This window comes from Panthera leo, chromosome A3 (genome assembly GCF_018350215.1).
Source record: "Panthera leo isolate Ple1 chromosome A3, P.leo_Ple1_pat1.1, whole genome shotgun sequence".
NCBI classification, from domain to species: Eukaryota; Metazoa; Chordata; class Mammalia; order Carnivora; family Felidae; genus Panthera; species Panthera leo.
The window spans coordinates 118,298,656-118,322,159 of NC_056681.1; the positions used below are offsets into that span (position 1 = coordinate 118,298,656).

A 23,504-nucleotide genomic window follows, 5' to 3' on the forward strand; every position below is an offset into this window, starting at 1 on the left:
GCCTCCCTAGAAGTCTCAGTACCAGAACATAAGCCCCGGAGAGTCGTGTGCGTGTGTGTGTGTGTGTGTGTGCGCACGTGCTGCGACGAGGACCGCCTCTTCGTCCACTTCCTGGCCCCAGTAGGGACAGGTCTTTCTGTGCAGCTCAGGGAGACCCTAAGTTGAGGGGCAGCTTTAGGGCCCAGACAGCCAATAAAAAACTGAATGAATTCATCCACTCAGGCCATCTACCTACAGGTCTAGCCTGCCTGATCTCAGGGACACAGGGGGTTGGGGACCGGGAGGGCCTCTCGGAGGGGCTTCGGCTTTCCCAGTGTTCCTGGACAGTGCCCGGCAAGCAGGCTGCAGCAGTAGGGCCCGGCCGGCTGCAGACAAGCCGGGGAAGAGAGCACAGACTCTCCCTGGGGCCCGAGTGCTCCCCTTCCCCCCTCCGCCCCCCCCCGCCCCCCCCCACCGGGTGTTCAGATACCCAGAAGCCTCCTGCAGCTCCGAGCAGGTCTTCCCCACCACCCTGTATGTGCCCACCCCCAAATATTAAGAACTGCCATTTATTGAGAGCCTGGTCCGTACCAGCCATCATGCTGGACATTTTATATGTTGTCTGTACCCTCACAATAATTCTATGACCAGGCAGAATTAGCTCCATTTGACAGATGAGGAAACTGAGGAAGACGGCATTCAGTAATACACCCAAGGTGACACTGCTAGTTAAGTGGCCGATTTGGATTCACGTGTGTCAGACTGCAAAGCCCAGGCTCTGTATCACATTCTGTGGCCTCACACACCCTGCCCCAACTCCCCTATGAAGCTTATAAAAAATAGGCTAATTCCAATATGCCCTCAGGCCCCGTCTCCCTCCGGGACAGCAACTGTATCCTGGGGCACATTTGTGGCTGAAGCACAGCCTTAACTACAGGGCGGCTCTAAGGGTGGGGCTTGTTGGTTCTGGGACAGTCACGGGGGGGGGGGGGGGGGGGGGGGGGGGGGGGGGGGGGGGGCGGATATTTTTAGATTGTGAAGGCACCACCAAACCAGAGTAGGCTCCCTGCCCATTGGCCCATCAGCTTGGCTCAACCTTGTGGACAGTCCTGGAGCCTTAAGACTGGAGTCTTGTGACAGCCCAGGGGCCCAGAGGAGATTTTCAAATGGGCGTATTGTTTGGAAGGTTCCCTGGGGCACAAGGACAGAAGTGTCCCCCTGCCCTCAGCCAGGAAGCCTCAAGGTCTCTACCCACCCCCTGTGGCTCCTCCTCACCAGACCGGCTGGGCCACCACCAAGGGCACAGCTGGAGGCAAGTCCTGGGTACTTCCCTGCTGCTCTGGTGTAGGCAGCCCCTCCTCTGGGCCTCGGCAAGGAGGTTAATTTGGGGACTAGAGAAGAAGAGGGTGAAGGGCTGTAGTATCAAAGCCTCTGGAGTCCCCAGCCAGAGCAGTTCAGGAATCAAGGACAAACAGACTGGCAGAAGGAAGCTGGCTTTGGGGCAGATTTATTTCCTGTGTGGCTCAGCAGTGTGAGAGAGACACAGGACACAGGCGGAACCCTCCCTCGGTCTGCATCCGCCCAGGGAGCAGGGCATCCCATGTGCCAGGCTGGATGGAGGGGAGAAGGCAACGGCGGCCGGTGATGCCAGCCTCCAAGGAGGGGGGTAGTGTAAGCCAGCAACCGCCACCATCGGGCATTCACACAATGCCATCAAAGCCCTGCAGGCCACACTTCTTGCCGGCCACCTGGCAGCCAAATCTCAAAGCCTCCTGCATACTCTTCCCTGGAGAGACAAATAGCTAGATGAGCTCGGTCTTCCGGGCAGAGGCAGGCCTCAGCCCTGGGCCTCGTGCCGGGGGGGTACTCACCCTGGGACAGGCTGAATATGACTGAGGCGTTGAAGGTGTCTCCGGCCCCCAGAGTATCCACCACCCGGGGTGGAGGAAAAGCATCCGAGTGAAGCAGCTGTCCGTCAGGGCCCAGGGCATCAGCGCCCTCCTCAGCCCAGGCGCAGACTAGCATAGCCCTGCAAGACCCTCCACTCAGCTGGGCTGTCAGCCCACCGGGCCCCCAGCCTCACCCCCCTCCCCAGGGCGGCCCCCAGTGTCCAGGCTCACTCACGCTCCGTACCTAAGGCCTCTTCCTGGCTTTCCCCTGCTCACCCTTTCCTCACACGACCATACAAGCCCCTCAGGGCCTCCACTGCTGACCGGAACCCCAAGTGCCTGGCCACATCTTTGCTGACAAACACCTGTGGGCAGTGGAAGAGAGGCTGACGGTTACCTCCACCCTAGTCCTGGCTCAGTCACTCACCACCAGCAGCCTGGTGTTGCCCCCATAGTGCAATGTCACTCCTCCAACGTGGCCACTTAAATCCCCAACGTAGTATCTCGCTGTCCCACTGGGTTGCGTTTTCATACTTGCTCTAGATATGCTAGAATACAGCCCTGTAAATTGTGACGCAAAAATCCCCGGTTTATTTGTTCTAGAGCAACGAAAGTCCCTGCACAATTGAAAACCCACAGCGAGCCTTGAGCGCCATCTGGCGGTGAGAGCTACCACTGCCACGTTACACCTCTGGCTCTCGCGGGCGTTTTTGTTTTGTTTTCTTAATGCAACTATGCCCTCTGGGTCGTTTCTTCACCTATAAAACAAAGGGGCAAGGGTTGTAGAGCTTCCTCAACACTAGCTACACATTAGAACTTCCAGAGAGAGTTTTGTTAAAAAATACTTCAGCTGAGCTCCACCCCCACCAATCAAATAAAAACCCAGGGTGTGGCTCAGGCACCCGTACCTTTGTGCCGCCCGAGTGGAGGTCCAACCAGCTCAGGCTATGATGCCAGGATTGTCACTCAGATTTCATTTCCATTCCAGAACTGCCCAAACTTACCCTATGCAAGTCCCCTCCCATCCTCCCTCACCCCTCAGTGGCCCCCACAGCCTGCCACCCACCCCAGAGTTGGAGGACACCTGGGAGAACAGTCCCATTCTTCCATTTGACAGAAGGAGAGACTGAGGAGGCCCAGGGAGGAGATGCTCCCACGCAGGGTGCTCCGAGGCTGGCTCTAGTAGCCCCCCCACTTGGCTACTCTCGTACCTATGCACCCACTGGGACGGAGAAATTTTGCTCCGTGGCCACTGCTGAGGCCTGCACGGGAGCCCAAAGCTGGGGGCCTCTTTGCCCCCCACCTGCCAATGACACCAAGCCATTCCAGGTGTGGGAGGCAGAACAAGGGAATGCTTGGCTCCCTTTAAGAACCAAATTAGCAGGATGTGGCAAGGGGAAGCTGTGTGGGCCACTCACCACGTCTCCATAGCCAAACAGCTGGAATAGCTCCTCTCGGGGCTTCTCCACTTCCACCGACACTTGGATCTTTTGACCTGGAGGCTGCCTGGCATTGTGCTGTTCTATCCGCTGCAGCATCTGCACCTGTTCCGATGCATTCCGGCCCTGGGGCGGGGCGGGGCGGGGCAGCTCAGGACCAGCTGGGCAGTGCCCAGCTGATCTGGCTCATTCTTCCCTCCCTGCTGGAATTCCAGGTGAGGGGAGGCAGGGGGCGGGAACTCCATTCTAAGTTTCAAAATTCTAGAGCAGTCATGGACCTTGGAGACCTTATTAACCAGCCGCCCCCCCCCCCCCCATTTCACAGAGGAGGAGACAAAAGAATAAAAGACTTTCTTAAGGACCTACAGTAAATTAAATCACAAGGCTAGGATTAGAACTTGGGACTTCTCAGAGTCTAGAGGAGGTGGGCAGTCTGTAACACAGAAAGCATGGGCCTTTGCCTGGAGCCGGCATCCTGCTTCTGGTGCCTACACCCTGCTGTGTGACCTTGAGTAAGTCACCCAATCTTTCTGGGCCTTAGTTTCCTACCTGAAAACACAAAGAAGAATGGAGAGGGGATGAGGGTAGTTGGATTCATTTATCTCTAAGGTACATCATGGTTCAAAAAAACTAAGAAGGCAAAATATGTGGAGGACCTGGCACGTTGAGCCCCTCAAAACACAGGTAGGGCAGGACTTGCCTCGATGTGGATCCACTTGAACCGGGTCAGATCAACTTTGTCAAAGTCCGCAGCAGACACATCTGGCAGGTTCCTAAGTCATAGGACAGAAACGACAGAAAAGGCATGATGGTGAGGTCAGCCAAGGCTGGGATCTCTAACTGGTTGCTGGGGACCCTTTGCCTGGTGCTGCCTGCAGCATGGCCAGAAACTACATCTACAGCACAGGCTTCTACAGCACAGGCTTCTGAGGCTCAGCTCCAGGATAGGCTATTCCAGGCTAAACTCCTGACCACTCCTTGCCCCACTCAGTTCCATCCAGACAGGGGATTAGAAGCAGTTTGCTAGAATGCCCTTTGGGTGTTGGAGGCTGTGATATTTTCTAAGGGTAAACTCAACTGCAGCATGTGACAAGAGGCCAGTTGAGTGCCTTGGAGACCACATCTCCCAGAATACTCTAAGAGCACCAGGGACTACAATTCCCAGAATCCCCCGCCTTGCCAGCAGCACACAGCTCCCAGCATGCAACGCCCTGATGATCTACAAAGGCTATGGCTGCTCTGGGTCTGGTCCTGTTCACTTCTGGCGTCCCAGCCGCGACAGCACCACCGTTCTAAGTTCGGCGGCTCTGTGTTACAACTCCGAGGTCAAGGTTGGTGCTTGAGGATGAGTTTTTATTTGGCTGACTTAGGTGTGGAGCCCTGGGAAGGGTCCGCCTTGACCAGTGAGCTACACCTAACCTATATTCCTCCTGCTCTGCAGCCGAATCCATCCAGTTAACTAGCTGAGTACCTGGGCCTTTCTGAGGCTGCTTCCCCATTTGGTAGATGGGTCCAAACCCACCAGCTTGTTGCAGTTGAAGGTAACGTGTGTGGATCTCCCTACACTGAGGCCAGAGGGCAACAAACGTTTCTCCTTGGAACTCCCCTCCTTCCCTTCTTGTGAATACCCATGTGGTGTCCTTGATCAAAGTTGCTACAGATTGTTACTTGATGGGCAGAACACTAGGATTGACCAAGGTGAAGGTCATTGCTAGCATATATGCCCACTCATTCATTGCGACACACTGAGCCCAGAGACCACTGGCCATAAAGCTTGTCCGAGGATAATTGCCCCCTCTTCCCCAGGTCCAGTAGTCATGCCGGGCAGTAGGGACAGCCTGAACCCCAGGGCTGCTGGATGTGGACCACCTCAGCCCTAACATAGTACCTGGCACATGCTAGATTCTTAGTAAGCTAAATGTCTGAGATTCTTCAGGAGGCAATCTAGGGGAGACAAGAAGGGTCTGGGCCCACAGGGCCTCTCCCTAGCAGCTTGGGACTTTAAAGGGATTCCCTCCCCCCAGTTAACATGGCATCAGATGCCCCTGATCTGCTGACCCAATGTTCCCCTTCCCTCTACTTCAGCAACAGCTGTGAATTGTGTGTGGCATTTGGCCTGGCTTCATTATGCAGGGAGCTTCGCGGTGGGCTCATCTCTTCTGAACACCCAAACCCAGCTCCTTGGTGCCATGCTGCAGGCTGGCAACCCTGGGGCTGACCCTGGAAATTCCAGTGAGTCCCCTTCAGGACTTCAGATGGTTTGAATCACACCTCCTGTCCCCCGCTCCTCAGAACAATTTCCCCACACCCATACCCAGGCTGCTGATTGGCCAATTACGGAGGAATTACATCACGAATTATGTTTTGCGCAGGCCTGCCCGCCCATCCTTGGTAGTGACCGAGGCCAAGTCACCAGGCAGAACAAAGCACATCTCTTCCCACCTCACTTCTCTCCTAATTGAAAACAATTCAGAAATCACTGAGCAGTTTGGCATGAGGACAATTTCTGGTATAGAGAGAGGCGGCAGAGAGCAGGCAGTTGGGATGCCCATGGTGGCGAGGGAGGGAACTGATTGGTGGGCCGTGCCAGGGCGAGGCCGGGGGGGCCTTACGTGTCGTAGAGCACAATGGTGCGGGAGCCATTGCAGTTGTTGACGATGCAGCAAGAGCATGGGGTTTCCCCTCTGCCCTGCCAGGCCACCTGAGACACATCCACGCCCCGCTGCCTGAAGTCGGCCACCAGGAAGCTTGAGGTGGAGCCCGAGCCAAGGGAAGGGCAAGGAGACACAAATTAGAGCCTACGAGTGGCCTGGGCCTCCCCCAGTGTTGAGGAGGGATGCCGGAGCAGGGGTGCCTCTCTGAGAAGAAGGGTCCCGTTCCGGGAGTTCGGTGATGGCGGCAGCGGCAGCTGGCAAGGTGCGGACAGGCGTACAAACCTGTAGGCATGGAGGATGGTGCGGCTACCACTGGCCTCGTTGATGATGACTGTGGAGATGGGGACAGAGCCCGTGGTCTGAAAGACTGTGTAGCGTAGGTCCACAGAATAGCGGCGGAGGTCATCCAGGACAAAACTGCCGAGATGGAGTAACCCAGGGGAGGTGTAGTTCGACAGGGTTTGGGGACTGGAGGGAGGCGGCAGGGACTCCGGCTGCAAAGGGTTTGGGGACTGGAGGGAGGCGGCAGGGACTCCGGCTGCAAGCAGAGGGGGCTAGGAGGGAGCCGGGAATCACCATGCTGTCAGAGGCTATGCCAGGGGGCAGGAGAGGCAGGGGCACAGAGCCTGGAACTCAGTGACAGAAACACTAAGGGATGTTCTTTTAGGTCCTGGCTGAGGTAAACTCCAACCCGGATCCTGTCCTTCAGTCTGACTCAAGCCAGAAATGATGTGCTCAGTGAACCCAGATGGGGTAGATCTGGGGGCCTGGAGCACGTGCCCTGTTTGAACGAAGCAGGTGAGAGCACTGTGGTCTGTCTCATGCAAAGCCTTGGCAGACTGATAATTACCAAGGTGGTACTTCACTCCCCAGCTGCCCTCTACACACTCATCCTCACGGTACTCTTCTCTCGGGAGTCCCTTGAGTGCTACTGGGATTCCACTCAGTCCGCGGCTGCCTCCGTGATGCCCAGCCAGGAAGTGGTGCTGCCTTGGTGAGGCCACCCACCACCCTCACCTCTCGTGGCAAGGTGAACCCCACAGGCAGTGAGCTGGCTCCCAGTGCCTGATGCTCCTCGACGTGGGGCCTGGTCCAGGACTCTTCCCCAGAATCCCCTCTAATCAGAGTGAGTGGGAGGTGGACCCTGGGAGAGACTGCGCCACCCCCACGCTTCCTGGCCACAGCGTCTCTGGAAAGTGTCCTGTGACCGCTGGTCCAGCCACCATCTTGGCCTTTCTCACGCTGGCTGGACAATACAGATTTGTATATAGGCATCAAGCTGGGGCATCATTCCTCATCGTACACCTCAAAGATCCTTTAAATAGTAGGATCCTTCCAAAGCATGCAAACTACGGGGTGGTTTTCCAAATGATTTTTTGCACCCTCCGTGCCTAGCACGTGGTAGGTGCTCATTAAATGCTTGCTGAACAAAGGGGGAGAATTTGGAATGGCCTACCTAACGGCATTATTGTTCCAGAAAGGTGAGTCTACCACCCTAAGCCAGAGGAACAGGAAGGAAGACAGCCACTGAAGAAGGTTGACAAGTGACCAGCTATTGGCACCAGGTCCCTCTGTGCCACCTCACAGGGCAGGCCCTTGCCCACCGATTTGTTTTGTGCCGGATCACCGAGGAAGAGAATCTGGCCATAGCTCAGGGGGCTGGGCTCTGGCAGCACCCCCATGAAACCAGGGTTCAAAGGGCTGTGCTTCACAGGCCAGCAACCTGGCAGCCTGCCCTAGCGCCCACAGTGGGCAAAGTGTGGGCCTCACCTCCTGATAAGCGTTTGCTGAGTTGGCGGGGCCGGGGGTCAAAGGGCTCTTGGGTCCCCACAGCAGCCAACATGGAGAAAGCGTACGGGCCACCTACGGGCTGCAGCCTCACAGCCGGGAAGCTGGCAGGCCTGGGCCTGGGCCCAGCTTTAGCACGTGGCTTCAGGGTGTCCTCGGCCGGCTGCTCTTGTTGCTTTAGTGAACCACGGGGACACAGCAGTGGCCCTGCCCCCTCAGCTGGGGAAGAAACCGTGGGCCTGAACCCTAGGACCATGGATGCTGGACATCCCCGAGGGAGGGTTGGGACAGCAGGTCCCTAGCTGCCTCCTGCCACAAGCATAGCCAGGATTAGGGACTTGAGAAGGGCAAAGTCACATCCATTGCAGAGTCTGTTGGAAGCAAGGAAGGAGAAGGTGGGAAGCTGAGCAGGCTCTGGGCAGTGGCCAGGGAAACAGGCTGTGGAAATAAAAGCTTTCACAGGAGAGCGTTAGCACCCGAGCAGCAAACAGCCACGCTTGGGAGGGTCTGGGATGCTGGTGCCCCACTCTTGCCCCTCCCACCCATTTCTGGTGGCCACAAACCGTTTCTCACAGCCTGCCCCCAGCCCCCCACCCCCACCCAGGGTTAAGACTTCCTTCTACAAGGCAGTCTGCCCGCTCCTTGCTCCACTCACTCGGCAACATGGCCCGGGGCCAGCGAGCCCATGAAGGCACAGGGGGCTCCAAGCAGGGAGAGGACGGTGCAGGAATTAGATGCGTTGCCTCCACGCTGCCATCTCTGGGACAAGCACCTGCAAAACACAGGGAGGGTCCCTGCAGCTCCAGCAGGCTGATGCCAGGATAAGCAAGACCTAACGCAGTCCTGGGGCAGGGCCCCGGGGCGTGTAAAAGCTGGGAGGCCTCCCTCAGAAAGCATCTTGATTTGTCCATTTTCACTCCTTCAGGTATCTCAGAGGAGGGCTCCACTAACTCAGGTGACCTCCTCCTCGGTTACAATGACCCACCTCTCCCCCAGGCAGAGGGACCTTCAGCCTCCACCTTGATTGCTGGATAACTCAAGAGCCTCTTCCCAAAGGTGTCAAATCCACTACCTACTCCTGTCCTTGGGGAGCCTGCTTCAGTAACAACTCAGGTCAAAATAAGTAACAGGGAGCAAACCTGTACGCTGTAACCAGTGTAGGAGTTATGTGGAGGGAAAGCTAACTTTTACAATGTCAAGGTTAAGGGGTACCTGGGTGGCTCAGTCGGTTAAACATCCGGTCCTTGGCTTCGGCTCAGGTCACAATCTCGTAGTTTCGTGGGTTCAAGCCCCATGTCGGGCTCTGCGCTGGCAGTGCTGAGCCTGCTTGGGATTCTCTCTCTCCCTTTCTCTCTGCCCCTCCCCCATTTGCACTGCCTCTCTCTCAAAATAAATAAACTTAGGGAAAAAAAATTTTTTTTAAGATTTAAAAACGCAATGTCAAAAGTTAAAAAGATTATTGGATGAAGACCAGTTTTTCTCCATTTTCCCCTTTTTTTTTGCAGTTTTATTGAAATATAATTGCCATATAACAGTCCATAAGTTTAAGGTATACGATGTGGTGATTTGATATACGCACGTATTGCAAAATGATTACCACAATAAGGTTTGTTAACACAACATCCCATCACATAATTACCTTTTTTTCCTCAGTTTTTCTCTATCTTTGCTGGAAACCTAACTCAAGGTGTGCTCCGAGGAAACTAACTGGAGATACACCTGAAGGACTGCATTGTTCTCAACAACAAAAATGATTACTTATGCATGTCAAAGCACTGGAACGATTTCTCATTGTGCTCCAATAATACTGGGAGGTAAACAGTGCAGGCTGTTATTTATATTCTTCCAGTTCCAAAAACAAGAATAACTGTGGCCTCTTACAGTAAGAAGAACCACTAATTAAGAAATAAATGAAACAGGGGTGCCTGGGTGGCTCAGTCGGTTAAGCGTCCGGCTTCAGCTCAGGTCACGATCTCGCGGTCCGTGAGTTCAAGCCCCGCGTCGGGCTCTCTGGGCTGATGGCTCAGAGCCTGGAGCCTGCTTCTGATTCTGTGTCTCCCTCTCTCTCAGCCCCCTCCCCCGTTCATGCTCTGTCTCTCTCTGTCTCAAAAATAAATAATCTTAAAAAAGAAAGAAAGGAATGAAACAATTTTTAGGCTAAGGTATTTTGGCACACAAGACTTAACCCTGTAGTTCTCTTCAGCCTTGGGAAAAGGTGTCCGTGATCTTATTAGAAAGGAAACTAATTGGGGTGCCTGGGTGGCTCAGTTGGTTGAGCATCCCACTCACGGTCTGTGGGTTCGAGCCCCACGTCAGGCTCTACGCCGACAGCTCAGAGCCTGGAGTCTCCTTCGGATTCTGTGTCTCCCTCCCTCTCTGTCCCTCTCCAGCTCATGCTCTCTCTCTCGCTCTCAAAAATAAAAATTAAAAAAAAAAAAGAAAAGATACTAATTTGTAAAAGGTCAAACATTACTCAAGCTATGAGCTTTAGAGAAATTTTCATGCAGATTAGAAAGCGGGAGCCTAGTGGGATTTGACTTGCTCAGATCACACCAATACTTCATGACAAAGCTGCTGTCAGAACCCAGGTTTCCTGACTCCCTAAACCACTGCAATGCGCTCTATATTTCTGAATAGAAAGTAGTTAGGCCCCAGCTTGGATGAGGTTTCACAGAAAGGTTACACACTTTGGCTTTGTGGAGATCCTTCAAAGTCACACGAATACCCAACTTCCTGTGCAGAAATGCTCTGCTGAGCAAGAGGATGCTTTCTGGAAGGCTCTTCTTGGCCTGGACTCTGGGAGGCAGGGCCGTTCCTCAGGGGTCTGGCCAAGTTCCAGGTGGCAGCTCCTGAGAGTCCCAGCTGCCCATGGAGCACAGCGAGTCTGGGACAGATGGGGCTGAGGTGCCCACTTGGGAAGGCCTGGGTCCCCACTTGGGCTTGCCCATCTGGGAAGCACAACAGAGTCCAGAAGGTGGGCTGGGTGGGCTAGGCACATGACAGACAAGAGGCCCTATGGGCAAGCGCTCTGCTCAGCAGAGGAGGAGAGCTATGGGTCTGGGGGAGAGGGGGGTACACCCTGGGAGCAGAGAGCATGGAGAACATGGGAAGGGTCTCTTTAGAGAGGTGCCTTCCTTTGCGCCCACCTTCAGAATGAGCTCGTCCTGGTGGGAGCCCCGAGGATCTCCTTATCCTAACCTCTCCCCCTAAGTAAGCTCAAAGGGAATGGGCCTGCAGCTCTTGTGAAAAGCAGGCACTCCGGTTCCTCCCCGGGCCCTCCGGTCCTGGGATCCACACTGTTCTCTTGAGAGGAGGCCTAACTCCTCACCGTGCACTGCATCCTGGGGCCAGCTTGACCTGGTAGGGGGCCTAGGTCTACAGAGCAGCATCCCCTTGTGCCCCTCCCCCACTGTCCCTGTGCTCCTGGCAAGGGCTCTAACCTCTGGCAAACAAAGCAGCCCAAAGCAAAGGGTCAACTCCGTGAGATGGGCAGAGGGAGCACAGGAGACAACCGAGGCCCGGAACACTAGATTCGTAGGCGTTGTAACTACTGCCCTGCCCACTCAGTAACTATGTGGTCTTACAATTCTTATTTAATTTCTCCACATATTTAGCTGCTTCATCATCTATAAAGAGAGGATCCGACTGACCCTTCCATACTGCCCACTGGCTGCTGTAAGGAAATTATGTGTAATGCATATGACGGGGCTGGGTGGACCCAAAGATTCTAGCCCACAGAAATGCCCTCTTGGGATTGCAGTGATTAACGGTGAGGTTCTTATCAAGAGTAAATATAAGAGCCAACCAGCGACTCTTCCACTTTTACCAGACAACCAAGAAAGACGCTGTGTTTTGTAAAAAGGACTTCTGGTAAACTCCTTTTGGAATTTAGCGCCAGGGAAACACGTTGGTGATGGCACGTGAACCAGCTCTATCCACCACCTACGGCATCTCCAAATACACCTCCAGTGCCAGCAAGGCCTTGAAGCTAGAGTGAAGCTCAAATACCACGGTTTTAAATGTTCCTGCGGTCTAACTGCATACTTATTGTAAGCTCCCTCAAGATTTAAGAAACAGATGAGATATACGTGGTAGATAAATTAGAAGTAAATGCTGGTAAGAGGCAAGTGCAGCCGTCTTTTTGTTAAAAAGAGAGAAGCTGGTCGCGCACCTTACTAGCTCTGTGCCCTTGGTTAAATCTCTTCATCTACCTGCTTATGGGTAAAACGTGGATAATGATTCCTGGAACGGCAATTGGCGAACACAGTGCTATCCAAAGCCTGGGCCTTATTACTAACGGCCTCAATTCCTTCCCTAGGTCCTCCCGGGCGGAGGGGACGGGACACCAGCTCCCGAGGCTGGACTCTCACTGCGGGGCCCCTGGCCCCGCGGACCTGGGGTCTGAGCTGCCGGGCTCAAACGTGGGGCTGCAGCGGCCCCTGGGGTGTCCGGGGGGCCCGGGCGCCCCTACCTGCTGTCCGTGTCCTCCTCCGGGTACTTGTCCACTACATTGATGATGTCCAGCACCACTAGCCCCACGCACAGGATCTGCTTGTCTTCCATGAGGCCGCTCCCGGAGCTTTCTGCCCGCCTGGCTGACGGGGTTCCTCCCGGGCTCTGCGTTTTATTCCCGAGGATCGGGTCCCCGCTCCTGGGGCGGACTTGGCTCCTCCTCTGCGTCCTGAGCTCCTCCCCTCAGAGAGCCTTCTGCGGTCTCGAGGGAACGGAGCAGGGCCCTTGCTCCCCACGCCCACCGAGCGGGCTTGGGAACGCAGACCCCGAGGCCTTGGTTCCCGGCCTTCCCTTAGCAGGTGGCGTGGCCCAGCAGATGGCAACCCTTCCCGCTTCTTGGCCTTATTTCCTCACTTGTCAGGCAGACTCGAGGCTCATGCAAACCTCTCTAGATTGCAGCTAGGCAATCTCCTGAATGCAAAAAAAAGTGCAGTAGAAAGGCGCCCCTTGCCCCTCCCTCTCCTGCACCTGCGACTCCCACTCCAGACCCGAAACCGAGGTAGTGCCGGGCCTCGCAGCTGCGGCCTGGCCCCCTCAGCCCTAGCCTTTCCCGGCGCGCCGCCGCGGCTCCGCCCCGCCCCCGAGGTCCAGCCAATCCCAGCTCGAGGCCCCGCCTCCCCCGCCGGGCAGCTGGGGCGGCTAGGTGAGCGACGGCGGTCACGTGACGGGAGTCGGCTCCCAGAGCCCCCTGGCGGACGCCGGCGGAACGGGCGTTCCGGGGAGGAGCGCCGGGCACCGGCCGCCGGCGCGTGCACAGCAAGTGCGCGCAGAGCCACCGAGCCCGGAGGAGCGGCGACCAGGGTCCCGAACCTGGGGCTTCACCTCCCTCACCCCGTCCGTCCCTTGTGTACTTCTGTCTACCCTTGAATACGTACTGGAGCAGACGGTTTGTTTTGTTTTGTTTTGTTTTTTAGAAAAACCAAGTGTCTTTATTCCTGAATAGTTTAGTATGGCGGTGGGGGCCGGAGCCCGTCGGGAGAGCCCTGCATCGGCCTGGAGGCCAGCTGGAGGAGCAGAAGGTGCGAGGATGGGCTCCTCCGCAGTCGGCCCTGCAGGGGACGGCGAGCAGGCCAAAAGTCTGGACGAGGGGATGCCAGAGTCCCCCACCCGGCGCGCTCAGGCCGTGGCGAAGAGATTGCTCTGGGCGCCTGTGCCACAGAGGGGGACAGGGACGGCGGCTCGCCTGGGGCTGGGGTGGCGGGACGGAGCCCCACCCCAGGCAGGAAGCGGGGGGAGCCCCGCCGCCCCAGCTGGCTCTTTGGCCGGCGTAGACACTAAGGGCCGGTCGGGCCCAGCCCCCTGTCTACACCTGTTTGGGCTCCAGGTCCTCGTAGAGCAGGGCTCCGCTGAAGATGGTGAGCGGCTCCTCTGAGTGCGCCAGCTGCCCCATGACCAGGTCGATGCAGACCGTGTCTCCAGCCTGCAGCGGCAGGATGAGGCTGAAGACCCCCAGGGCGCCGGGGCTGGGCTGGCTCTCGGCTACTGGCTTATTCTCCAGGCCTTCAGGCTCGTAGCCACCGGAGTCTATGCGGGCCACGCCCAGGTTGGAGCGGGACAGCACGGCCTCCACTTTCTCATGCCGGTGCCCAGTCAGCACCGCGCTCAGAAAGTAGCGCCCGGTCAGTGGTGCTGTGAACACGCCTGGGAACAAGGATGGCAGTCAGGAGGGGAGACAGGTGGCAGGGGCCAGGGAGGTGTTGGGGAGCCCACCCAGAACTCCTGGACTAAGGAGGAACCTGCTGGCTCTTTTCACCTGTCTTCCACTAGAGTGTAAGTTCTACCAGGGCAGGGCATTTGGCGTTTTGTTGGTTACTGCGTGCCCAGCACATTACAGCATCCCCGGGGCCCCAATAAAGAGCTGTTGAACAGAAGCGCTCCTGCCTTCCCCAGCTCACCCCTTACCCAAGCTGTGGTGAAAATGGGTAAATGAAGGAAGTAGGGATCTCCCCAGACCAGAGCATGAGAAGATTTCCCCTTGTCTGAGGGGGCAAGAATGAGAACATACCACTGCACAGCCTTTCCGGTCTCCCCCATTGCCCAGCCAGCCTGCTTCCAGGCTTACCAGTCTCTGGATCGTAATAGCCCCCATCGTTGAGCAGGACTCTGTCGAAGGGCACTGTGCCTGGTTCAGACCGTGGCAAACTCAGGGCAGCTGAAAAGGCCACCAGGGGCACAGGGGCTGCTGGTGCCCCCTCCACTCCTGGGTAGGGGTAAAGGGGAGGGGGTGTCAGAGTGGATGCTCAGTGCAGAGCTGCCTGGCCCCCTTCCCCTCCTGGGTCTCTACCTCCAGGGCGGCCTGAGGCCTTCCATCCTCCAACCCCTAGTTCAGTTCCCCTCCCTCCAGCACCAGATGAGAGGAACTTACCCTGCTCTCCTTGGGGACCTGTGGGAAGACAAGAGGGAGCAGTAAGAAGGGGGCAGCTCTCACTAAGTCACTCAGCAAACATCTGCTGAGTCTCTCCACTGTGCTAGGCGTCACACAGACTCCAAAGCAGGAAGGGGGGTGTCAAGAAAAGGAGGAATAGGGTCCCTTCAGTGCAACTAGCCCCCAGCCTTTCACACCCTACATAGCCCTGTGAGCCCAGTCTTGGTCTTCAATACAGCAGCGAGGCCACCCTATCCAACTAGCCCATATAGTGACTGTCCCAGTTCCTAGTCACTCCCTGTCAGCCATATAGGACCCCCCCCCCCCATTCCTTGCCCCTTTCCTCCTTTCTCTGTCAAATTCAGAATAGAATGTCGAGCCTGGGGCTGCTAGAGGAGTGGGGGAGTTCCCGCTGCAGTAGGAATCTCACATACCTGGTGGCCCAATGGGTCCCTTTTGTCCATCCTTGCCTGGAGGTCCTGGAGGTCCAGCAGGGCCTGGGGGTCCTTGTATCCCGGGAGGCCCTGGGGGCCCAGCCTCACCTGCGGGCCCTACGGTGACAAAATTCAGTTGAAGGAAAGCCACAAAAGGAGTTTCCAAAGGACAAGGAAAGTCATGGCTCCATGGACAGATGGTGGGGCACCTTGCTGCCCGTGCTGGATACCCGGCTGGCGGAGCAGCACGCCACCCCTGCCCACAGGCCTGTCTGAGCTGCCAGTGGAGAGTGGGGAGCCAGGAGCTTGGGTCATCTGTGGTGGACAAACCGACCCCCGGGACAGTGATGGGTCTGCCATTCATGCTGGGCAGAGCAAGGAGAAAGTAGATGAGATTAAGACTGGCTACTGTGGGGTAGGGATAGGAGAAAGAAAAGACTTAAAAGGGCCCCCCACCACCACCTCCCACCGCATGCCTTCTCTCGCCCCCTCACCAGTGAGGTCCTTCAGACTGAGCTGGTGAAGCCTGTCTTCCAGCAGCAGCAGGGAGCTGTTAAGGGCACCGAGCCGCCTGCCCAGGCCCGCCTGCCCCCCAAGCAGCTTCTCCAGCAAGGCTGCCTGCGTCTGGCTGGTGCTGTTGGTCTCCCGTAGCCCAGCCCAGAGCCCAGCCACGTGTCGGGAAAGGCCTTCACGCAGGCCCTGCAGTCCCCCCGCCACAGTGTCTAGCCGCTCACAGACTCCTTCAAGACGGCCCAATCGCCCCTCTAGGCTGGGGCACTGGCCAGCCTGGGCCTGTCCCTCTTCCAGGCCTCGGAAGCGCTCCTCACTCTCTGTAGCATGCTCCGTGGCCTCCTGTTGCAGCCTGTTAATCTCAGAGATGATACGGTCCTTGGTGGCTCCCAAGTCAGCCAGATCGGCACCCTGCCCTTCCACGGTGGTCTGGAGCTCGTGCAGTGAGTCATTGAGAGAACTGAAGGTGAGAATAACCTCGGACAGCTCTCCTTGCAGGGCCTGTAGGGCTGAGCCTGAGCTCCCCCCAAACACACTGAAGCCGTCCAGAGGCCCTCGGCTTGGTCCCCCAACCCCGGGGCCGGCCCCGGGGCCCCGTGGGGGTAACAGGGGGCAGGAGCAGCGCTCCACACCGTCCCGAAGGCGGCCCAGCTCCTCTTGGACACCACCACAGGCCCCACAGCCCTCATCCCCACGGGCCTGCAGGAGACCCTCCAGTTGGCCCAGCCGTGCCGCCGTGAGGTTCAGCTGCAGCGCGAACTCCGCCGTCGTCTCGTCCAGCGCGTCAACACGCCCCTGGAGCTGGCCCACGACCCCTTGCAGCTCCTCCAGTGCAGCCTGCCGGGCCTCCCCGGCTGCTCCCACTTCGTGCAGGCCTGAGCCCACCAGACGCAGCTGCCCCTCGCTGTCTAGCACCCTGCGCTCCAAGGCACTGAGGATCTCGCTCACCTGGGTGTCCTGCTCCCCCGGGGCCCCGGAGCAGAGCTGCCCACACGCCTGCACAGCCCCTGCCACCTGCTCTTCCAGCAGATCCAGCCGCCCACCCAGCTCTCCGCTCACGTTGGCCAACAGTCCCTCCAGCTTCTCCAGTCGGCCCCGGGCGGCAGGCAGCCAGTGGCCCAGGCCCCCAGGGCGCCCGGGCCAGCCCTCCTCCTGCTCCTGTGAGGGACCCAGAGTGGAGTTGAACTGGTCCTCCAGGCGAGAGAGGCGGGATGCTAGGCTGGTGTAGCCCGGGGGGTGCCCCCCCTGCCCAGCCGCTCCTCCCAGCTCGGTGCCTCGCCGCCCACTCAACACTGTCACCGAGCCGGCCACTACATCTAGCCTCCGCTCCAGCTCTGCCAGCCGCCGGCCCAGCTCCGGAGGGCAGCACTCCTGAAGGGGCCTGCGGCCCGCGGCCTGCCCGGGGAGCTGCCGCTGCCGCTCCTCCACCGAGGTCAGTCGCTTCTCCAGCACTCGCAGCCGCTCTCTGTCCTCCTGCCGCTGCCGGCGGAAGTCATCCAGCCCCGCCAGGCACACGGAGCAGGACTCCTGCAGCCGCCGCTCCAGCTCCCGCGGCAGCTCCTCACTGTGGCCGGGAGGGGCCGGGGCTGGGGCGGGGGCCCTGCCACCGCCGCCACCGCCGCCGCCGCCGCCGCCGCCGTGATGGTTGTTGAGATGGCCCAGCTCCTGGTCATGGGTGGAGACGCGGTTGTCCAGGAGCTGCAGCTGCTGTTGGATCTCAGTGAGGGTCTCCTGCACGCCAGGGCGGGCAGCTGCGTCCGCTGGCTGCTGCCTCCCGTTAAAGGCCGTCTCCACGGCCCTCTGGACGTCTTCCGCCAGGCGCCCGCTCAGTCCCTGCAGGACACCGCGGAGGCCCTGCAGCTCCTTTGTCAGGCTCTGCACCTGCTCCTCCAGCTGCTGCACCTTCTCTGACTCCCCAGGACCTGGCAGAGAGGCAAAGGCATAAGGCGGAGGGGCCGGGCCTCAGAGCTCAGTGCCTACCTCCGAGGCCCTGCCTTCCCCGGCTCCAGCAAGAGCTCCCGGCTGAGTCAGCCACTCCTTAGCTGGGTAATTTGGGCAAGAAAAGATGGAAAGAAACTCCATTTACTGAATGCCTCTAGGCCCTATTTGTAACATGGCTTCCCCCACCCCTTACACCAAACTCCACTGGACAGATATCACAGCTTTCCCTGTTCTGCGGACCATGAGACTGAGGCCCAGGGGACATTAAGGAACTGGGCCATGGATTACGAGTTTAGTAAGTGGCCGAGGCAAGTTTCAAACCCAGGGCATCCATTTGACCACCAAGTCTACTATCCAGAGTTTCTCTCAGACACTGTTTTCTCATCTGTGAAATGGGAATATGGGGAGGCACTGTGGACCTCATAACAGTGGATGTTCCTGGGCGGCAAGCACCTGTCCGTAACACCAAGGGACAGGCGAGATTCCGCGGGAAGCCTGCAGGGGCTCTAGCTGGACGGTGGGAGAATCAGCCAGAAGTTCCTGTTTCCATCATTACAGCATGACTATCTCCCTGGCAGGCAAACACAGCTCGTCTGTCCGCAGTGCCTGGTGCACACATGACAGGAAAGCAGGGGGGACTGCTGCATTCTGGGACCTGCAGTCTCCAGAGGCCACCGAGGGGCCTGGGACCTGTAGTCGGGTGCAGTGCATGCTAGGACTTGTAGTCTATCCCCGTGGTGAACAAGCTTCTCCCAGGAATTCCCCCTTCCTCCCGAAGTGGCTCGCAACTGGGAAGTATCTCGGCCACATGTGGGCGTGCGTGAGCACATTCTCTTTCTCAGCCTTTTTTTTTCCTCTCCCTCTTTCAATCTGCTTCTGTCACACACACACACACACACACACACACACAGTGCATGGGCTTCATGGGTAGGCAGAGAATCTCAGTGATCTCACTTACTCCCTTCTATTCCCTTCTGACTTGGGGCACAGGGTTTTTCCCTTGACAACCTGGCCCCACATTTTCCACCCGGTACCAGCTCCCACTTCTCTTCCCAGCGGCTCCCACACTCACCTTCCCCACCTAGTCCACTCAGGTGGCTTCCTGCACTGGAGCCGGAGAGGTTGGGGCGGGCGGGCCGGGGCCGGGGGCGTGGTGTGGTAGGTGCAGGACCCAGCGCTGGGGCAGGACCCTCAGCACAGTCATCACCCCCATACCCCTGACAGCACCTCCACTCCATATCTGTCACTGTCTTGTAGGCCACTCGGTAGCGAGGACGGAGGAAGCTGCGGTACCTGGGAGAGGCAGAGGGAGGCCTCTTTACTCCTCCCTGTACTGTCAGTGACCCTGGGACCTGTCCTCAGAGATGGGCAGCTGCTGGTGGTGGACAAGGCCTGTCCCTCAGGCTGGGTCCCCCTTACTGTCCAGCATGTGTCTGTGCTCAGCTGACAGCTGTCAGCTTTCTGGCCAGGAGCCAAATCCCTGTTCTTCCCTTGTCCTATGCTGGAACCTCGAACTCCTCCTCTGGGGCCTGACTCAGCCCAGAGAAGGCATTTGGGGGTTGGCAGGGTGGTCTAGGTAACTTTGCCCTCAGTATCCGCCCCAAACTGTTGCCTCGGCATCTTCTCAAATGGTTCTGACCGAAGCCCCTGGTCCTGTCCCTTGCTGCCTGCTTTGCACAAATTCCCTGAGTTGGCTGCCCTCCTTCTGTCCTAGCCCAGCCCCACCAAGTACCCATCCCCCAGCACTGGGGCTCACATGATGCTGCGGGGACACTGGGGCTGGCCCCAGCCACAGGGCTGGTAGTCGGGCTTGATGAAGGTCTCCACTCCATCCTCAAGGACACAGCTCACTGTCCGGGTCACCACATAGGCACACCAGTTCCTGTAGGCACAACCCCACCTGGGCCCAAGGGCCAAGACACAAGCCCCAGAGGAGGGCCCAGGGGCTACCAGAGGGGCTGAGGGAGGGTCAAAAGATGAAGGGCCCCTGGGGACCTGTAGGAGCCAGGACTTTGGCAGGGCAGCTCCCCCCACGCTTTCCTGTGCTGTAAGAGTCGGTAAAGACTTTTCAAGACAGCAAAAGGAAGCACAGAATGGAAAACCACAACTATAAGAAGTTGATTCTCATGGCTGGGGGGTCCTGGGGAGCCTCTGATTTCACACATTCATTCATGTCCCTTTCTGTCCCGATCCCCAGCCTAGCGTGGCCTGTATGAGCCAGCTGGCTGGGTCCCTCTGGTGATCCCCTGGATGCTGGCTTCCACCCACCCCTAAGAGAAGAGGACAGGGCAGGCAGGGGTCCAGCTCAGGGTTAAGCAGAGAATAAGCCATTGATGAACGCTGCCCCTCTCATCGCTTGCCGTTCTACACTCTTGGCCCCATTCATGCTGGCCTTTGATCTGTGTCCGGCTGGAGAGCCCGAAGGGACAGAGCAGCCACAGCGTCAGAAAGAATCACAGATCACTGGATGGGGCCGAGGAAGCCCTAAGAAGGGATAAAGGTCTGCCGGAGGATGCCAGGCTGGGACGCAACGGTCAGCCTGCAGGAAGGCCCGGCCCGTGCCCTTCAGGGGAGTTTTCCCGGGCACCTAACTACGGGTCCCCCTGAGGTAAGGGAGGGACCTACCTATTTAGGGGGCCCTGGAAATGCCCCACGGGAAGGCGGGCTTGTGCAGGGCCACCTGATGGATGGGCTTCCTCTCCCCCTCTTCCCTGCACTAGGGCATACGGCCCCGGGAGAGGGTAGCCAAGGCGAGGACCAGGATACCAACCTCCTGACCCACCCTCCCACCCACCTCCAGCCTTGGGCTGGGACCCAGACTCTTACCTGTGGCGGCTGGCAGGCCGGGGAGCGCTCTGGGCCTGGGGTTCACCAGGGCTGAGGGCCCCGCCGCCCCCTGTGTAGAGGCTATAACCACGAGGAGGGTAGCTAGCTGCCCCCACGGCTGTGGTCAGCAGGCAGCAGAGGTAGCAGCTCCAGAGGGTGCTGGGGGCCATGGTGGGGGCACTCCGCAGTGGTCCTCAGAGGCACATCCCGGCCTGACCACTGGCGCCTCTGTCTGGAGCCGGGATGCCTCTGCTCCCAGGGACAGCGCCGGGGTCGGGTCCTGTCCCCAGCTTCCTGCCGCCGGCAGCCCCCAGCCACACGCCTCCTCCTTGGCCGCCTGGCCTGACCCCTCTCCCCCTCCTCTTTCCTCCTCAGGCTCCTGTCTGTCCCTCCCTTGGTTCCTTCCGTTCTCCTCTTCTCCACTTCTGAGGGGAGTTTGTTCTCTGTGCCCCCTGGCCTCCTGTGCCTGGTCCCTGCCCCTCTCAGATGCTGCTTCCTGGGCCTCCACCCCCCTCGCCCCAGCTGGCCCTCCTCTGGTCTCCCTATCTGTTTTCCCCAATGACCGGATCCTGGGGGTGACAGGGCTTTGCCCCTGTGGCTGTTCAGAGGCGCAAGAGTGGCTGTGGGGCGGGCCCTGGCCTCCCGCCTCCCTCTCTTGCTCACTCCCTTCCCCCCTGTCTGGCTGGCGGTCCAGCCTCCCCCTTCCTCCCCCCACCTCTCCAACCATCGTGCGCCACATCTGCTTCTTGTTAACTCCGGGAAAGAGAGGAAAAAAAAAGGAAAAACAGAGAAATGTGGAGTTGCCGCCAGGCTTGGGGCCAGCCTCTCAGACGGGCCACATGGAGTGGAGCCGGGGCCAGAGCTGGGGAGGAGGCCCTGGGCTGGTCGCTTAGACAGGGAACGGGAGCTGCAGCCACAGCTCCCCTGGGGCTAGGGCAAGCCTCCTCTGGGAGAGAAGACCCGAGAAAGGAGGGGAGGACTGTAAAAGGGAGAATGAACTTGTAGGGCTCAGCGGGGCATCACTCAACCATCTTGTCCAGCTGCCTGCTTTTACAGATGTGAACAACGAGGCCCAGAGTGGGAAAGTAACGTGTCCGAGGTAACACAGCACATCAAGAGTGGGGCTGTGATTAGAATTTAAATACCTAGGTCAGTGACTTGGGAAGAAGAAGTAGGATAGGTGAGAGAGCTACTGGGCCAGGGAGGAGACAAACTGAGGCAGGCAGGAAATTCAGAGACGCCAGAGGAGGAAGAAAGGAATCTGGAAATGAGGTCACAGCCTTCTGTCAAGCATGGAGAGGGCATGAGCAGGAGGAGACTTATTCTCAAAAAACCAAATGAATATGGATCCCAGGCCTTTCTTGGTAAAGGCCAGGCCGTAAGTGGGGGAGGGGAAGGAAGGAGGCAAACTGGGCAGTTATCTAAATCTACAGAGCCCAAAGGAAGTCACTCCCCAGCCTAGAGGCAAGCCCGATAGCCTCTGTAGCCGGCAAGGAACTCAGTCCCATTCAACAGCCTGACGGGAAAGCTCCTCTTGAGATGTCCGAATCCGTCAGCTGGCCCCCCCCTCACCATCTGGCCTCAGCACTGTGCTCTGGACCAGGTGTCCCTGTGTGGTAGGGCGCTCGCTTGCAAGATCGAAGCAGAAGTATCAGAAGGGAGATGAGAGTGCTGTGTGCAGCACTGTGGTGGTGCCCAGGTGCCCGGGTGCCCAGGTAGCAAAGGCATATGTAAGACTCAGAAATGAGTAACTGGGGCCGCGGGGGAACGGGACACAGACACTGAAGCAGAAAACGAACACAAAGCAGGATAGACAGCGTGCCAAGGGAGCCAGACAAATGGATGATGTGTTCTGGGTAAGAGGAGGGGAAAGACAGCTGGACGCTCGGGGGAGTCAGAGTAGAGCCCTTGGAAGAGAGAGCCGGAACAGTGTTGGGGGGGGGGGGGAGTGAAGAACAGAGACAGGGGGAGGGGAGAGATTTCAGGTTGGGGAAAGAGGTCTGCCTTTGTCGTCTCATTGCTCCACATGGCAGCAATAACAGTACCCTCCTTCCTAGGTTTGTGACGATTAAGTTAATACACGTAGAGCATTCAGAATAGTGCCTGGCGCGTGGTACACGCTCAGTAAGTGTTAGCTCTTATTTGTGTCAGGAAGAAGTGGGACAGAAAGAGAAGTCGATTGTGGAAAACCTGGGGAGAGGCCCAGGTGACTGGTTAGGAGCTTGCATCGTAAGTTTTTGAGTAGGAGCTCAATATACATGCAGAAGGAAGACAGAAGCAATGGGCAGGGTTTTAGGCACAAGGATGCCGGTTCCTGCTCCTCCTCTAAGTACCGTTATCCCTTTGAGCAAATCCCATGACTCTGCTAGAGGTCTGTTGGCTACTGTCTATGGTGCCTTCGAAATTCTACATTGCAAAATGATGCAGGTTGGGAAGAGAAGGCTGTGATTGCTTGGTGACTGCCTGGGTAATAAGGGGCCACAGTAAAGGAGATATCAGAGAAGATTCCGGGGTTTGAGCCAGAAATGGGTAACTTGAGAAGAGGAACGGGTTTGGAAGAAGATGACCTTAGTTTGGACACACTGAGTTTAAGATGAGAATAACGTAGTTCAATGGTAATAAATGTCCAGGAGATGGTCAGAGATGTGGGTCTTGATTCCGGAAACCATTTATAGGGCAATAGTTGGAAATCATGAGAATGGATGCCACCAAATCTTCTACGTGACTCTGTGTGATCTGCCCCTGAGGTCCTATGGCCCAGAATATGATCTCGATGGCTGGGAGAAATGTTCGTAAAACGACAGGATGATGAAAGTGAATGCTGAAATCCACAGAAATGGAAATTTGTGGCTGCCCTCGGAAGTGTGGGGATCAGCACACAGGGAGACTTGAAGGAAAGAGCCCCAAGAGATTGATTTGAAAGTTGCTGTCAGTGGAAGGTTGTAGCATTGTCCCTGGTCTCTGCATCAGTTCTGGACCCTGGCCCTGGCAGGAAGCCAACCCATTTCAGGTTGCCCTGGCTGCTGCTGTGGGTTTTCTTTCTCTGTTCTTGCCACCCTCCCTCCCATCAGGGTGCCTCTGACAATCTGAAAAGTCATCCCAGCCGTCTTGTCACTGTCCGGTTGTCCTTCATTCCTTAAGTTTAAATGGGTGTCCCCTTAAATTTA

General features: G+C 57.6%; 2 protein-coding genes and 1 long non-coding RNA gene across 8 annotated transcripts; 1 reads left to right on the forward strand and 2 right to left on the reverse strand.

The window, feature by feature from the left end:
* Positions 1 to 1,113: 1,113 nt before the first annotated feature.
* Positions 1,114 to 12,811, reverse strand: KHK (ketohexokinase). Of its 4 annotated transcripts, XM_042933439.1 has the most exons (9): positions 12,221 to 12,811; positions 8,405 to 8,521; positions 6,244 to 6,378; positions 5,920 to 6,054; positions 4,008 to 4,080; positions 3,287 to 3,433; positions 2,145 to 2,233; positions 1,851 to 2,008; positions 1,114 to 1,765 (listed from the first exon to the last, which is right to left on the reverse strand). In XM_042933439.1, exons 1-9 carry the CDS (start codon positions 12,310 to 12,312, stop codon positions 1,680 to 1,682), a joined length of 1,032 nt encoding a protein of 343 aa, XP_042789373.1. In that variant the 5' UTR covers positions 12,313 to 12,811; the 3' UTR covers positions 1,114 to 1,679. The 4 variants fall into 4 exon arrangements, with proteins under 4 accessions (XP_042789373.1, XP_042789374.1, XP_042789375.1 ...); XM_042933440.1 differs by lacking the exon at positions 6,244 to 6,378 and having other exon boundaries at positions 1,116 to 1,765; XM_042933441.1 differs by lacking the exon at positions 5,920 to 6,054 and having other exon boundaries at positions 1,116 to 1,765.
* Positions 4,547 to 9,017, forward strand: LOC122216516. 2 transcript variants are annotated; one of them, XR_006200946.1, is made up of 5 exons: positions 4,547 to 4,638; positions 4,749 to 4,848; positions 6,004 to 6,223; positions 6,629 to 6,759; positions 8,675 to 9,017. It is a non-coding gene; the product is annotated as an uncharacterized LOC122216516 (long non-coding RNA). The 2 variants fall into 2 exon arrangements; XR_006200945.1 differs by lacking the exon at positions 8,675 to 9,017 and having other exon boundaries at positions 6,629 to 6,853.
* A 358-nt stretch (positions 12,812 to 13,169) lies between the features above and the next one.
* On the reverse strand, positions 13,170 to 20,964 carry EMILIN1 (elastin microfibril interfacer 1). 2 transcript variants are annotated; one of them, XM_042933448.1, is made up of 8 exons: positions 20,338 to 20,964; positions 19,268 to 19,393; positions 18,584 to 18,804; positions 15,555 to 17,492; positions 15,061 to 15,177; positions 14,627 to 14,644; positions 14,324 to 14,461; positions 13,170 to 13,902 (listed from the first exon to the last, which is right to left on the reverse strand). In XM_042933448.1, exons 1-8 carry the CDS (start codon positions 20,505 to 20,507, stop codon positions 13,565 to 13,567), a joined length of 3,066 nt encoding a protein of 1,021 aa, XP_042789382.1. In that variant the 5' UTR covers positions 20,508 to 20,964; the 3' UTR covers positions 13,170 to 13,564. The 2 variants fall into 2 exon arrangements, with proteins under 2 accessions (XP_042789382.1, XP_042789383.1); XM_042933449.1 differs by having other exon boundaries at positions 19,268 to 19,995; positions 20,338 to 20,376.
* Between the last annotated feature and the right edge of the window lie 2,540 nt (positions 20,965 to 23,504).